General features: G+C 39.7%; 1 protein-coding gene across 1 annotated transcript in view; it reads left to right on the top strand.

Moving 5' to 3' along the window:
- Positions 1-16,261, top strand: part of zgc:113516 (uncharacterized protein LOC541449 homolog) — a 38,158-nt gene extending 21,897 nt beyond the window's left edge. The window contains exons 7-8 of the mRNA XM_034236179.1: positions 2,325-2,398; positions 15,144-16,261. Of these exons, the coding sequence (XP_034092070.1) occupies positions 2,325-2,398; positions 15,144-15,213 (144 nt within the window). The 3' untranslated portion in view covers positions 15,214-16,261. The remainder of the gene's footprint in view (positions 1-2,324; positions 2,399-15,143) is intronic.
- The last annotated feature ends 265 nt before the right edge of the window (positions 16,262-16,526 follow it).

Genomic DNA, 16,526 nt, shown 5'->3' with positions numbered 1-16,526 from the left:
CCTCCTCCAACACACATGAACATGATGTCAGTAGACTGGTGAAAGTGGCCTGTTGCTGGCGAGTCATTGAAGTACAGCTGCAATGAACGCCCAATGACGGCACGCCCAATGAGGGCACGAGATACATTTGTGCGTGCACGAGATGGAAGGCTGACAGACAGGGCGGCAATCCAATCCGTTTAGCCGGCTAAACGGATTGGTTGTACTTTTTACAGTACTACGGCTTCCACAGATGACATTTTTTTATGGATTTTTTGTCAAAGCACTTCAGATATTCATTGCTATCGGGATGTTAAGAGCATTCCATGGAATATAACAAAAAGTGTATCTCGAGCCGGTTTCTGAAACTTACCTACCCCACCTTTAATACAATTAAAATAACATAAATTAGAACCACAACATTTACAATATCACTTTAAAAAGGAATAGTGTTGCAGAACACGTCACAAATTGAGGAAGAATCCCACATTCCCCCCCCCCTGCCTGAAACGCCTCCATTGGACTCCATTTGTATTAGGGATGCACGATATTGGTTTTTTGAAACCGATACCGATAACTTCCTGCTTCTCAAGACCGATACCGATAACCGATAATAATATAATAGATATATTAAATGTACCTGTAGTTTTTGCACACCTGGTGGTAAAAAAAAGACTAGTAGTGAGAAAATGACATGAGCATTACTACTGTGAACAAAACAAAGCCAAGAACAGTTTTGACTCTTCAAAGTGACCATATTTATTTTCCCAAATAAAGTGCCTTTTTCAAAAGCCTCGTCGATAGGTAAAAGCCCCGGTGCCTTTGCAGCTGGCTTTGGATTCGCCGCTAGTTTAGCAGCGCAGGCGTCTTCGTACGCTTTTAACACACCATCGTAGCGATGGCGATGTTTCAGGTGACTAATCAGGTTGGAAGTATTATAGCTCGTTGCCTTTTTCCCTCCTTGTGGAACTTCTGCATTTGTTAATACAAATAGCAAGCGAACTATCTAACTCTGAAACTTTGAAATAGTCCCATACTACCGGCGACATGTTTGTTTACTGTCCTGGCTTCACGGCCGCACACCATTTACGTCACATCCAGGCACGAGTTAGGGAGCGCTGGATTTGTGAAAAACTCCCCTCTTCCTAAACCACTAATACCACAGTACTGGCAAAACGGGAGGAGCCTAGTGAAAAACAAGCGCCCCTCATCCCAATCCACCCACACCGCAGTATTTTTCCTTTTTTTTTACCCCAAAAATATATTGTATATTATCGGGGCTATTAATACTTTTATCGGTTTTATCGGGATGACGTCATAATTCCTAATATCGGACCGATAATTATCGGGCCGATAATTATCGTGCACCACTAATTTGTATACTTCCATATCATAGTGACATCACTATGTAACACCCGCACTTCGATTGGCTAGAGCTCCAACACATTGCTCCAACACATTGCACATCTTCCGGCGCAGACTGAAAACTCATCTCTTTCGACTCCACTTCGAGCGATAGAACTATTAACAAAGCACTTATATACTAATAAAGGACTGGCTTATCTATAGCCAGTTGAGTAGCACTTGAAATGTTTGGTTCTATGAAACCTGATGTACTTATATGATTCTGTTTTCTTCAAGGTCGTGTCTTCCTGGTCGAATGTACTTATTGTAAGTCGCTTTGGATAAAAGCGTCAGCTAAATGCAATGTAATTGTAGGTGATAGGCTAAGGACGTTTCGAACATTGAAGCAAGTAAACAAGCACAGTAGAGGCACAGAATATAAATCTGAATGATCATAACATTATGTCCTCTACATAAATGATGGAACTGGTTAAAAGTTCAATGAAAGTGCGACATTTTACAGTTCAAGCACACTTGTTCGAACAAATAAATATATATTTTATGATTTATTCATGATTCTTCTTACAGTAAGTATCATCACTCTGTCATTGTATTGCCATTATATTTAATAAAGAGCACATTATGACCTGTCTCAACACTCAAAGTTTAATTGGGTCTTCTGGACGTTTTCTCCCATAATCTAGATTCATACACTTTTGAAACACATTCCAGCCCCAGATGAGTATTATGGACTAGCTGCATGGAAGCAATGAGTCTGTCATTGAATTAGTTGTCTCCAATCCAGAGTGTTTGCCCTGCTGAAGACTTCTGCCCCCACTGTGACCCGCCTGCAGGGGGCAAGAAGAAGCGTGCGTTTGAAGATTTAATCGGATCTTCAAAAGAGTGCATGAGGACTGCATGTCCGTCACATGTTGTTGCTGCCATTCCTCTAGAGACAAGATGAAGTATTGTACTGAACATGTTCCTTTCTCTTCCACCAGGCATCCAACTTCTTCTGGGGAGTTTGGGCCATCCTGCAATCACGGTTCTCCTCCATTGACTTTGACTTTGAAAGGTTTGTCTTTAAAATGCTTAACAAATTATTGTTCACACGTTACCCTGAGTCCACAGTCATAGGAGTGTTACTTTGTTTAAACATTGTTCCAGTTTCTAAAGCGCTGTAGTTGTATATGTAACCGATATGGCAGTATAGCAGACATGTCATGCGTCAAATGCTGAACAAAAATGAAAGGTTACAAATTGAAAATATTCAAATCGACATCCTCCTGACATTAAGCACCAACTTCACATTAACGCCAGCTCAGCAACTGTTGAATGTAGAAACGCATAAAACCACAAAGAAAACTATGACCTCATTGCAAATTCATGGGACCACCTTAAAACTTAACGTCATCATACATCACTTTATGACTCGAAGGAATGGAAAAATATATGAAGTGCATTGAATTGGAGCACTCACTATTTTACTGCCATGTTTAGACAAACAGGATCCTCATTAGGATTGCCGGACAAAAATGTATTGGCAGAGAAATTGAAATAAAGGAGTGGGAACATGATGCTCGAGTGTGGAAATATTTCATTTTTTTCCACTAGTGCTTTGAGATTCTGTGTTTCCAGAATCTGGCATAAAACAGGCAAGACGAGCACACTTCTCCATGTCACTTTGAAACTGTTTACATCTGAAATGTCATGCCTTTCTTCACTCTTTAACCACAAATCACAAGATGATGAAAGGCTAAGCTTTGACAAAGACTTTCTAAAGACGTTTCTTTATTTTTTTAAATGTATTCTGATCCACGCACTTAACTTTAAACAAGTCCAGGACACATTCCCCACTACCAGCAACCAGACAATAAAGTTCAGGAGGGCAAAATCTCCCCCCCCCCCCCCCCCTTCTTCCTCCTCTGTGCGCCCCCACACCCGCCACAGTTGTGATCGTGATCCTAATCACTATTGACATACGGCACCCTCCCCTCTGTGTGGCTTTCTGCGCTCGCTTGCTAGATCAGCGACAGGGCCCCTGCCTCATTTCGATCTGGACCTCTGAGGAAATGTGATCCAGAGGGGTGCCGTGGCACAGAGGCACTATTGTTCCCGTGCCGTCGCTCCTCTCTTACATATACGTCTCTCATCCCTGGCTCGAACACATGCGCCTGCTAGACGTCTGCTGCTCTAAGCCGCCGGCTGAGGTTGTCCTAAAGTGCACGAAGTGGCTCGGGTTACCTTTCTTTGACTGGAGGGTTAGACTTAAATGAGCTCGGAGAGCAACAGTAAAGTCTCTAACCACCCAATGCACACACTCACATATATATGTATCCTTTTTTCCTACCGCTTACAGGACTCTTCATCATTCACAAATCAATTGGATGGAAACGGTCAAGTTTGTCCTCGCTTTAATCTATTCATTTCAGAACATGCTGAAGTCATAACCTTTCCCTTGTCAGTTTAAATAAAGCAACCTATATTCACATTCAACAGTATTTAATCATATATTTATTATATAATCAGTACATTTATAGTGAATATCTTATTGTGCTGCTCTCTAAGAGGAGGTTGAATTGGATGAATGAAGTCTTGGTAGCACAATGGTTTATAAATAGCTGACAGTAACAAAGCTAGCATTTTCCTTTTTACATTTCTAATATGAAATGGGGATTTAAATGGTACAAGATGTATAGATAAGATATATCACAAATGAACTTCTTCTGGATTACCTCCATATGTATATCCTTAGATGAATGTAACAAAGCTTGCCATCTCTTTGATCAGGGGAAAATAGAGCTAGTCCATAATGAACCACATCATTCTGACACTGTATTCACGGTATTTCAATCGTATTAGAAACTATAACTCACCCACTCTTCTGTATAACGTACTACATAATATCTGACTATTTCTTTATACATATGTAAATGCAGTCTGCCCTTTGCCCTCTGGGTAGATGCTAAACTTTATTTAGTTGTCGCAGTATTAAGTACTCTTTGCAATGAGAATACAATTCAATCGAATCTATTCATCTAATCAAAGGCCATTGCTTTGAAAGCAGAGTTGGTAACATTTTCTATTGTGGGTTAACTGCTTTAAGTCCCTTTTCACAATTTTTGTAGTAATTTGATTTAGTTTTGAATATCATAACCATAATTAACTTGTCACGACCGCAACCTTAGCTTCACCACGTAGTTTAACAAACAACGACTCACTGCTTTATGCTTTTGTGGCAAACAAGTTCTTTTGGAGAGGAGGGATAGGAAGTTTGGGTTAAATTGTGTGTGTGTGTGTGTGTGTGTGTGTGTGTGTGTGTGTGTGTGTGTGTGTGTGTGTGTGTGTGTGTGTGTGTGTGTGTGTGTGTGTGTGTGTGTGTGTGTGTGTGTGTGTGTGTGTGTGTGTGTGTGTGTGTGTGTGTGTGTGTGTGTGTGTGTGTGTGTGTGTGTGTGTGTGTGTGTGTGTGTCCTCCCACTGTTATCCCCCTGAGCCAAATCGCTGCAGACTTCCCAACGAGTGACAGGCGTCGCCCGGGCCTTGTGCTTTAACCAGGAGCAGATGTACATGTGACAATAGGGAGCCACAAGGGGAATGCAACCCCTCCCTCCCTCTCCCTCCATATTTACTTTCCTTATATGATTTTATTCATGTGTTGAAAGTGTCTGCGAGTCAGCGGTTTAGATTTGTGGACGTGTTGGCAAGGTGAGCCGTTATTTGACAAAGACATTATTATGAGGAAATGAACGAGGAGGAGAGGAGGCCCTCTGTTTGGAGTAGCATGGCTGCTAACATTGAGGGAGTTCTGCACAAAAGCACATTGTGAAACAGAATACCTGCGAGTTCATTTCCCCTACTTCTGCTAAAGAGAAAAACGTCTCAGTTTCATCGGTGATGATGATAAACGTTAAGCACGCTAGTTTTAGGTGTCGGCCTCAATACAAATAGGGATGAATGGGATCACCTGTGAAGGTTGCTGTTCTTTTAAATTGGTATACTCAAACATCATTTGACTTATGAAGGGTGTGTGTGTGTGTGTCGGGTGATCAGACTGAACAAAAGTGCAATGACCACTGATTTGTTTGTTTTGTTTTTTGGGATAAAGTGACATTGAAGCCCTTTTTACTTTTAATTGAACTAACTGGATGTCCAATTAAAGGTGGGGTAGGTAAGTTTGAGACACCGGCTCGAGATACACTTTTTGTTATATTCCATGGAATGCTCTTAACATCCCGATAGCAATGAATATCTTAAGTGCTTTGACACAAAATACATAAACAAATGTCATCTGTTGAAGCCGTGGCGCTGTAAAAAGCACGACCAATCATCTGAGCCGGCCCGGCTAAAGTAACTGGACGGCCTACCTGCCTGTCAGCCTTCCATCTGTGCACAAACTTATCTCGTGCCCTCATTGGTCATGTGCGCGTTCGTGTGTGTTGGAGGAGGGGCTCTGTGAGGAAGTCTGAAGGAAGGGGCAGATTTTTTTCGGCTGTGGACTTTCAAATTCTAGCGCACTCGAGCTGGTTTCTACAAAATTACCTAAGATCTAAAAAGTGGTGTTTAATAGTTTTTCATCTTTTTGGTGCAAATATTAGTTTTACTATACTTGATATGGATGAGGGCCTTTCATTGCTAGTACAGGGCTTTTAAAATATGACTAAAAGCGCATTTCTCACAAAGTGAGAAGGGAGTGCCGGGTCTCATAACTTTCATCTTTCATTCGAAATCCAATAAATCCACATTTAGGGACATTTTGCTATCTTAAGAATACAAGTAAGTTATCATCCGACTGGTGAATGTAGTGAACTGATACCGAAGGTCCCAGGTCATGACCATTTTTGGAGACGATCTGTTAAAGCTGTTGAAACACACAAGTTCATTATCAATTGTACATCGTTGATTTTATTCCCAAATGATGTTAAGCTGACTTTATACGTTCTTGATGTTACAGACACATAAACCCAACCACAGGCATGTTTAAAGTGAAATAGTGACAGGCGATATGACTGATTTTAACCATGCAAAACTAGAATAAATAACACACTAATTCCTACTTGGCTCATCTGTGTATTTCATTTATCCATGGTAGGTCAGAAGTCCAGTCGTTTGCTTTTGCTCAATATTTTTTCACATTCACAACATTTAAAAGTTCACTTATTTATTTTATGCTGGGAAATACTTGTACTGCATTTAGTGACTTCTATATGGTGAGTAAATTAGGGTTTATTTTATACACAAAACCCTACAGTATACCACATTAGATGAAAGGGAAAACGCCAACAAAGCATAATAGGACCTCTTTAAACCGAGCCATTAAAAATACCACTTAGGTCTGGCTTCTCTCTAACTTAAACTTTGTCATGGATAAAACATTTTCTTTTAAATAATGCTTTGCCTATCCTTGGCAATTAGCAGGATGATTGTCATACTATAACTCACCCACTCTTCTTGATAACTTGCTACATAATATCTGACTATTTTTGTATACATATGTAAATACACTCTGCCCTTTTCCCCTCTGGTTAGATGCTAAACTTTATTTAGTTGTGTTGAAGTGTAATGTTTGCGGGTCAGAGCAAAGGTTTTGACAACCATGCTTTGTTTATAGCACGTGTGTCAAACTCAAGGCCCGGGGGCCAAATCAGGCCCTTGGTGGATTTAATTTCGGCCCGCAGGATAATTTCTAATTACTATTAGATCTGGCCCGCCGGTATATTGCACCTTCACTCAATCCTGAGGGTCTCCTCCGCTCAGAGCCTGAGCCTAAACATTGATGAACTTGCACCCAAGATGAGATGCCAAGTATCTGGCTTGAACTAGCATCACAGAGCAGCACACTGAGTTTAATGGATGTTTCCTTCTGCACTTTCTCTCTCACGACAGCAGGGCATGTTTGGGTTTTTCTTTGAGAGAAATAGTTTTGTTGAAGCTGTTGTTGGCCTGTGGAAAAATGTAATCATAAGAAATGACTCCGGAAAAGCTGCAGATAGAGCCATGAGAAATGAATGCAACTGATTATTTAATGTTTCATGTTGATAGGCAATCATTTAATTTTTGTTAGTTCCAGGTTTAATATGTGCAATAAGTTGATTTCAATAAGTTTTGCAATAAACATTGAACCAGTCCGGCCCTCAACTAGTACCCATTTTTTTATTTTGGCCCACTGTGTATTTGAGTTTGACACCCGCGTCAATCACGCACTGTAGTACACAATTTAATTGAAATAAAGTCAGTCCAGAGAAAACGCCTTTTAAATGTTTCCAAACCACAATGAGAGAAGTGAAATCTGTGTTCTGCCTCTAACACGCCAACATCAAGGATTTGTATTTTCCCTGAAATATTTTCATTGAGTTCTCTGCAGGGGCAAAGGTTAGACACATAATGTAACATCTATTTATTTCAACAGCAACAGGTGTGTAGTCTTTGCCTGGAGTTGACCCGTAACTGAAGCAAAGAAATAGACAGAATAAGAAAGATATCAGCAGTGCGACTGGCACAGTAGAGAGCAGTTTTACCTAGAGACACAGGTCAGGAGAGAGCGATGGAATACAAGCAACTAAAAGGCCTGTGTCTGAATTATGTTTTCGTCTGATTCGGCATTGAGGATTTCAGTGAAAGCTCTGCTTAAAGGACACACTCTTCTCTGTACCTCTATGGTTCTGTGCTTTTAAAACTTCACTTAATTTCAAAGGGTATATTATAATGGCCAAGGGCAGCAGCATACTCAGACATCAGATTTATTGGAGCGTTCGATAATATGGTTTGAAAAATACAAAACAACTTTTTCTCGCAGTTAAGTTCTGAGCACAGCTTTCAGACTCAGTGCTCTATTGAAACAACACTTGATGCTGTATTGTTTGGCAAGTTGTGCTAACAAAGAGACTGGTAAGCCACCTTGAGCTGTAAGCAAGGCCTGCTGGGTAACACCGGACAAACACAGTGTTGTGTATTCATCCCCATCTGAGGAGCTTATCTTTATATTAATATCAGGGTCTGAATCCTTTATATTAGGCTTTCTGATGGTGAGGGGCCTCTTTCTTCATACAACAATAACAACTTATTTTCTATAAGGAGATAGATTTGTCTCAATATTATTTGTGTGAACGGTTTTTCAAATGTGTAATCTGTAAAGAAATAGTGCAAAACGTTCGATCGGGAAGATTGTCTTAAAGTGTTAGACACAAAATTACAGAAATCAATCAATTAACAGTTTAATATTTGCTAAATAGTTGATGATACATTTGCAGATCAGTTTAACATTTGCAAACCTTTTTATTCAGTACATTTACTTACAGATTTGCACATCTGTTTGTAATAATAGTTCTTGCTTGCTGTAGCTAATACAATTAATATTCAGTGAACGATATGCAACAAACATAAAACCAACATTCAATTCAATTACAACCTGAGTATTTCATTAAATATAGTAATATAACATTAAAGGCAGGGTAGGTATAAATGGAGAAACCAACTCGAGTGCGCTAGAATTTGAAAGTACGCAGCCGGAAAAAATCTGCCCCTTCCTTCAGACTTCCTTACAGAGCCCCTCCTCCAACACACACGAATGCACACATGACCAATGAGGGCACGAGATAAGTTTGTGCACAGATGGAAGGCTGACAGGCAGGTAGGCCATCCAGTTACTTTAGCCGGGCCGGCTCAGATGATTGGTCGTGCTTTTTACAGCGCCACGGCTTCCACAGATGAATTTATTGTCAAAGCATTTCATGTATTCATTGCTATCGGGACGTTAAGAGCGTTCCATGGAATATAACAAAAAGTGTTTCTGAAGAGAATTACCTACCCCACCTTTAACTACACTTTCTATTGTCATATAATACAAAAAAGTGAAATGCATTGGTAATGCCGTATTTGAGCCGTAAGAGCAGTTGAAAAACATTTTCAAGTCTAAGAGATAACAACCCTATGAGGTCATAATGATGTTTTCTAGCTAATCTAGAGTATTTCACATTTTACAACGAATTGTTCTAATCTGCAGTTGTTTAGTTGGCAATGTACTAACAATTTATCCTGTTATGATCCTTATATTCAAAAGATAAGAGTTACAAATGGGCATAACTTAAAGGGGACCTATCATGCAAAATGCACTTTGTGATGTCTTTTATACATAAATATGTGTCCCCGGTGCGTCGGGGAACTCACGCAGCGTCAGAAAATAAAACCCTCTCTCTTTTGCTCCGTACCCAAATCTTTTAAAAACGGGGGAACAACGAGCGGATGCAGATTTGCTGCCGATATGACGTCAAATCGGCAGCGGACCCACAGAAAGTTGCCATCAGAAACAATGCCTGACGTGTTTTGGACGTAATCTCGTCTTTGTTTACATTAGCCAGCCTCGCTAACACTCAGAGCTAACCTGTACTGGAGAGCATGTGTTTAAAAAGCAGGAAATAAAAAAAGGAACTCACCTTGTGATAAACCCACAAGAGAAAAAGCATTTGAGCTCCATACTGTTTCAGAAATAATCCTTGATGTGGTTTAAACAGGATGGCGTTTTATCACAGCAGAATTTAACTTTATCTCCGGTAGAATTCAGATTTTTTTTTCAAGCTAAGGACCCAAAATCTGCGTTTCTCTAACGGGGCTGCAAAACAGGGGTATGAGCAGTATGAGGCATGGCTACAATGGGTGATCTGTTTGCTATTTTAAGCAAAAAACGTCACAGACATGTTTTGTATCAGTATGGCCCTACAATATATTTTTCCAATATAGCATGATAGGTAGGGATGTCCCGATCTCATTTTTTAGCTTCCGATCCGATTCCGATATTTTCATATAGGTTCCGATCCGATCCCGATATTTCCCGATACCGGTTTTCCGATACCGATTTCCGATATCACTTTTTGTGTTGGCAAACAGCATTTAATTTCGTATACATTAAGAAATAGACAGGCACCCAAATAATTTATTAGATGACAAAAACCGGAGTTTTCCACAAGTGAAATTGGCTGGTCGTCCCCTGCTATGCACTCCACAATCAGCTCAGTAATCTTGCGAAATCTCTCGGAGTCTCGAGGAAGTAAAGCCTTTCGTTTCAAGCTGTCCCGCAGTGTTTGCTGATGGAGTCCATCAGTCGCAGACGCTGTCGCTTTACAGTAGGCGGCGTGTTCGTCGGGGTGGTGCTTTTTAAGATGTTTTATTAGGTTTGTGGTGTTGTAGGAGACCCTGTTAGCACCACCTCGTGAGACTTCCACACCACAGACTTTGCATGTCGCAGTCGGCGACTCACTTGTAGTTATTTTAAAATTATGCCAAACTGCAGACATTTTAACTAGCTAACGATATGTGTCCGTTCCACTTTTCCAACTCGATAATGGCGGCTGATGCAATAGAACAGGGCTATTCAATTACACATTCAGTTGGGCCAGATTTTATAACTACAAAATTCAGCTGGGCCAGACATTCAGCAGCCTGTAAAAAGCGGGTAATGACACATTTTAAACCAACACATATTACTGCGATGAAAAACATGCCATTTTTATTCATTGTTCATCTAACAAAGGTACGTCAAAAAGTGCATAAAAACACAACAAATTAGCATTAATTTAACAGAATCTGAAAAAAATGCACAGTTGTAGTATTACATTTGTTTGCTTTAGAAGTCAAATATTCAGGGTTTTTTTTTTTTTAACCAGGCACATCACAAAGTGCATTTAACTGAATACAATAATAGCAGTCTTAATAAATGTCCTCACATACAAAATCAAATTGGATACATAATGACACATGCACATCAAAAAGTGCATTAACAAACAGTTAAAGAGCTCCAATGTAACAAAAAGAGGTAGTAGCCTACTATAGCAATACTATTTTTTCACTTTTCAAGTAATAACAAAAAAATCATACATTTTGGTCACATTTGACACATTACAAAGTTCATTTAAATGAATACAAAAATAACTGTCAAACCCGCCTAGTGGAGGTATCGAGTCCCCACAGGGTATACAAACCCATAACAAGGGATAAGGGTAACTATGAATGAATACTACACTACACGTCTACTATAGTAAACTAGGTGCTTACTATCACCCCATTTGTGATTTGTCATCGCTGACTTTCTCAATGGGAGAAGTGACATTTTTAGTTTTGAACAAGAGCAGTGATTTTTGGCTCATAGGATGTCAATGCAATCCTAAGACATTGGTGAAGAGTGCTGTCAGTCAGGGAGCAGCGAGTGCTACTTTTCTTTTAGTTCATGTGTGAAAAGCTTGATTCACATGTGTATGTTGATCCAAACATACTGAGCACACATATCGCTACTTTCTGAACATTAGGGAACTGCTGTTTTTTTACATCACTCCAAAACTTTGCTGGCCCGTTAGTGCGCTGCTCCTGTATGGAAAGCCTAAAGTGCCACTATTCGCCCATTTAAAACGCGCGTTTTTTGTAAAAAACGTGCGTTTTTCGCGCGTAAAACGCGCGTTTTATACGCGTCAAAAACGCGTCAAAAACGCGTCAAAAACGCGTAAAAAACGCGCGTTTATTTGGTAACAAAACGCGCGTTTTATACGCGTCAAAAACGCTTTTTTTACCAAATAAACGTGCGTTGTTGACGCGTATAAAACGCGCGTTTTGTTACCAAATAAACGCGCGTTTTTGACGCGTATAAAACGCGCGTTTTTCGCGTTTTAAACGGGCGAATAGTGGCGAATAGTGGCACTTTAGGCTTTCCATAGTTTAGTGGTTTCTATGCAACGCGGAGTGTTGTGTTCATGGTCTGTACTAGTGTAGGAATTTGGCTACGGGAGGCTGGGCCACTCGGGAGTTGGTTCTGGGCCGCATCTGGCCCGCGGGCCGCCATTTGAATAGGCCTGCAATAGAACAACAACGACAAACAACGTAACAACGTAACAATGGAATCATGGGAAATATTAATTATGGATCGGCCATGACATTTAATTGGATCTGCCGATCCCGATCCACCTTAAAACCCAGTATCAGGGGCCGATCCGATCCGGGGATCGGGACATCTCTAATGATAGGTCCACTTTAAATGGTCTTAATTCATATTTATACCCAAACGAGTCTCATTCATGTTGGAAGGTGATATTTCTATGAATGTGTTGACAGAAATTTCTTGAGTGTCTTCTTTTGACCTGAAGTGCATTGATACTTCTTTCTTACACTGGATTTAAAGCAGACCTCTGATATTCGCTTTCCTACAGTATATTATTATATTATTATACTTTTATCAAGTACAACAGTGTGGTTTTAAATAGTCAACTTTTCAACAAGGGCAACGTAGTAAAAGTAGCATTTATAACCTTGATAAAGATCTGCAGCGTAAACTCTTACAAGCGTTGTCCAGATCTAATAATGTATCTGTGTCCGATCACTTCAAATCAATTCATCCTTGATCTATTATTCCTTTTACTCAACCTGGCCAAAAGAATACATCCTCATATTTGAGTAAAAATAGTAACATTTCAATTGTTTTTTAAAACTACCACCTTTTGAAATGGACAGAGCCTTTTTTACTCGGATACAATTCATGAAGGAAGTTTCCGAATGATTCTCAAAGCAGAAAATGAAAGGCTGTTGAAGCAAAACTTTTATGCACATATTCCATTTATTTTGCAAATGTAGAATTTATTGGCAATTCAAACTGAGAGTAATGTCTTAGAGAATAGAAAGAGCCTTACTTTTGTTCCACTCACAGGTGTTACTGTGTATGAAAACATTCTGAAAAGATCTGAGGACAGAGATGACAAAGATGTGAGGAGAGACTTTAGTAACTCCAGATGTCAAGGCGACTGACTGCAGCTTATTTTTTTTGTTTTAAGGCCAACTAAGAATCTTCTGATTGGTCAACCGCTTGGAGAGGTCCCGCCCCATTATTTGTATTTAGTGTCTCTACTGGGACATGTCTCCACGCTTTAATGTTCAAAAAGCTCTTTATTTTTCTCATACTGCCTGTGCTGCAGCACCTCTTTTCACCCTCTGTCTGAAACCAGAGCCCAGTCTGCTCTGATTGGTTAGCTCTGTTGTGATTGGTCAACCAGCTAGAGATGTCCCGCCCCTTTGCCTATCACGTACAATGTGTTGGAGCGCAAGCCAATAGAAGCGCAAGTTTTACATAGTGATGTCACTATGTTACGGAAGTAAACAAAGGAGTGTAACGTATCGTCCAGGCGGTTCCGTCGCGTTGAAGCTTGCTGGTGGGCGTGTCTGGCGCGCGACCAACAACCAATCACATTAATCTGCCACCCCGGACACACAAGCAAGCGGTTTGATTGGCTAGCGCTTGTACTGGTATATGATTTGATTGGCTGGCGCTTCCGTCAACGCTTGAAAAGTTGAACTTTTCTCAACTTTCGAAGCGGGCAACGGAGGCAAAGCGACGCGACGGAACCACAATGCAGTTCGGCAAAGCATGACGTCACCCCATTCAAAGTGAATGGGAAGCGTCACAGCAGGGGTCTGCAACCTTTTTGACCAAAAGAGCCATTTTGCTCCTTTTTCCAAAACATTTTTTTGTCTGGAGCCGCAAAACATATTTCATAGTTATTTATTGTTATATCAGACAAAAACTACAGTTTTTTTGCATTTATTAGGCTATTTATTACAAGATATAAAACTGTTAACCTCTAATAAGAAACAAATAACTCTTATAAGGAGAATTACAAATAATACACAGGCCTACTTTAAAATAAATTAAACACAGCACTTGGGCACACTTTGAAATAAATAAAACATATAGCTGCACCCTAAAAAGAGTTAAAGGTAGGTAGGTAAGAATGGAGAAACCAGCTCGAGTGCGCTAGAATTTGAAAGTACACAACCAGAAAAAATCTGCCTCTTCCTTCAGACTTCCTCACAGAGCCCCTCCTCCAACACACACGAACATGACCAATGAGGGCACGAGATACATTTGTGCACAGATGGAAGGCTGACAGGCAGGTAGGCCATCCAGTTATTTTAGCCGGGCCGGCTCAGATGATTGGTCGTGCTTTTTACAGCGCTATGACTTCCAGAGATTAATTTTTGTATGTATTTATTGTCAAAGCATTTAAAATATTCATTGCTATCGGGACGTTAAGAGCATTCCATGGAATATAACAAAAAGTGATTTCTGAAATAAATTACATACCCCATTGAATTATGACTGAAGATCGTCAGCTGTCTTCCTCTCCCGTGTTGTTCCTCGATACGTAAAGGCTGCACCACCGTTGACAACTTCTCTCTTCATATCAAACATACCGGTAAACCAGCATTGTTTGCTGTGAAAGCATATAACTCTGTCCACACAGAATTAAATCCTGTGTTCCTCCGGTACTTTTCTTTGATTTATCCATAGTTCGCTCATCGAGCCGGGGGTCAGGTTATTCGCCTCCAAGAAAAGGCGCTGGCGTGGGACCGTAGCAGGATGTGACGCATATTTTAGTTGACCTAATTAAAACCGTTTTGTTTTTTATTTATGTGTCACAGTATCACCTCAAAATACAAGATACGAAACATATTTAAAATATAAATAGTCCTACAAATACTTTTATTTTATTTCCTTCTTATTTTTGTCTAAGCTCAAGGGAGCCAGAGCAGAGGGCTTAAAGGGCCGCGGGTTGCCGACCCCTGGTCTACAGGAAAGGGACAACCTCAAAAAGCAAGTGCCTCTTTAAAAATAGATTTATTTGTTTTTTTCTATTGTATTTAAATCAAAAAGGAAAGATAAAGTGAGACAGGACGATTATAATAATACAACAAGAGTATTTGTCACACACAAAAGCATATTCATCCAAGGACTAAGATCTTGGATACAAAAAGGTTGTGTTTCCTGATCATTTCTTTCTTCTCTCCTCCAGATATGCCACCGCACGACTCAACTACTACTTTGAGAAGAAAGAAGAATACTTTGGATTGCAAATTATCTAGAATTAAAGGATAACGGACCAACCTTTTTTCAAATCAGGCGTACCGTTTCTTTCCTCTGTAAATCCCAGAAGAAGTGACCAAAGTCCTGACATACCGTACTTTAATCCCTGGAAAGGTCTGCAGAGAACGACCGTAGTGACGTGCTCCTCACTGTTTATTTCAGGCTGGAGTTTGAGATAAAATGTTTTGCTATCACTGTGATTTTTAAAATATTTGTTTTTACCACAGTCAGTATGCCGATAAGCCTTTTTGGCGACCTGAGATGAAGACGCTGCCAGAAACACATTAATTGTTCCCACATTTAGCCGAGGCGCATGAAGCCACAAAAACTGAGCCTGATCATAAAAACCACAAGAGGGTTATTTTTCATTTCTATCCAGTGTGCGCCACAGATCTGTTTCCTTTTCACTTGTTTACTGTAACAAGCAGCACATTATTTTAATGCATTATCTCTAGGGATATGTTTTAAGCTGCTTTTATTTACCTTTAAGATTATTGACAGATCCTACACTGCAAACATCTACTTTAACAGTCTTAAAACAGCCTATAAAGACAATGTTAAATTGTATTTTATTCAGATGTTGTAATGTCTGTTGAGCAGTATATGAAGTCACACATGTGTCCTGATTTTAAAAGACAAGAAAAAGAGTAACAAAATGTTAGAAAAAAGCATTTGTGCTTATTAAAGTCCTGTTGCTTGAACAAGGCAAACACACTAATGGTGTACTCGTGCTACTTCACTATACGTCTGACTATAATCAACTGAAATACACTGATATATCTCAATGAACTGCAGCTGACATGTTATTGTAGAGAACAATGTAACTACAATAATGTTAATAATGTATTAATTGCTTTTTACACTATAGCCTGAGACTATGGGAACATCAGGTATCATCGCCCTATCTGTTGTACATTGTTCATTTGACCAGATGTGTCTTTCAAATGAAGATCAATGTATGATGCTAATGAACAGTGTTACTGTAATTCTATGATTTAGAAATGTCTTAAGAAGATTTCAATAAATGGGGAACTACATTGTAAAACATTTTGTAGATTTATTTCCTGAATAAATACATTTGAAACGTAAATCAAGTTAATTCATCTTAACACACTGAAGTAATTCCACACGGATGATGTTCTCTGGCAACATGTTGCTCCAATGTGAAGTATTGAGAACTTATAATATATTGGATGGCAGACAATGCTCATTAGTTCTACTCTCTAATCCTTTAAATCCACATTCAATATCAAGACCACAACCTTCTCGAAACATAACCAAGTCCTTCGATTGCCCACCCTTGAGATGCATT

Source organism: Gymnodraco acuticeps, unplaced genomic scaffold, assembly GCF_902827175.1.
Source record: "Gymnodraco acuticeps unplaced genomic scaffold, fGymAcu1.1, whole genome shotgun sequence".
In the NCBI taxonomy this organism is placed as follows: Eukaryota; Metazoa; Chordata; class Actinopteri; order Perciformes; family Bathydraconidae; genus Gymnodraco; species Gymnodraco acuticeps.
The sequence above is the reverse complement of the archived record's forward strand: the minus strand, read 5'-3'. Positions and strand labels throughout refer to the sequence as shown.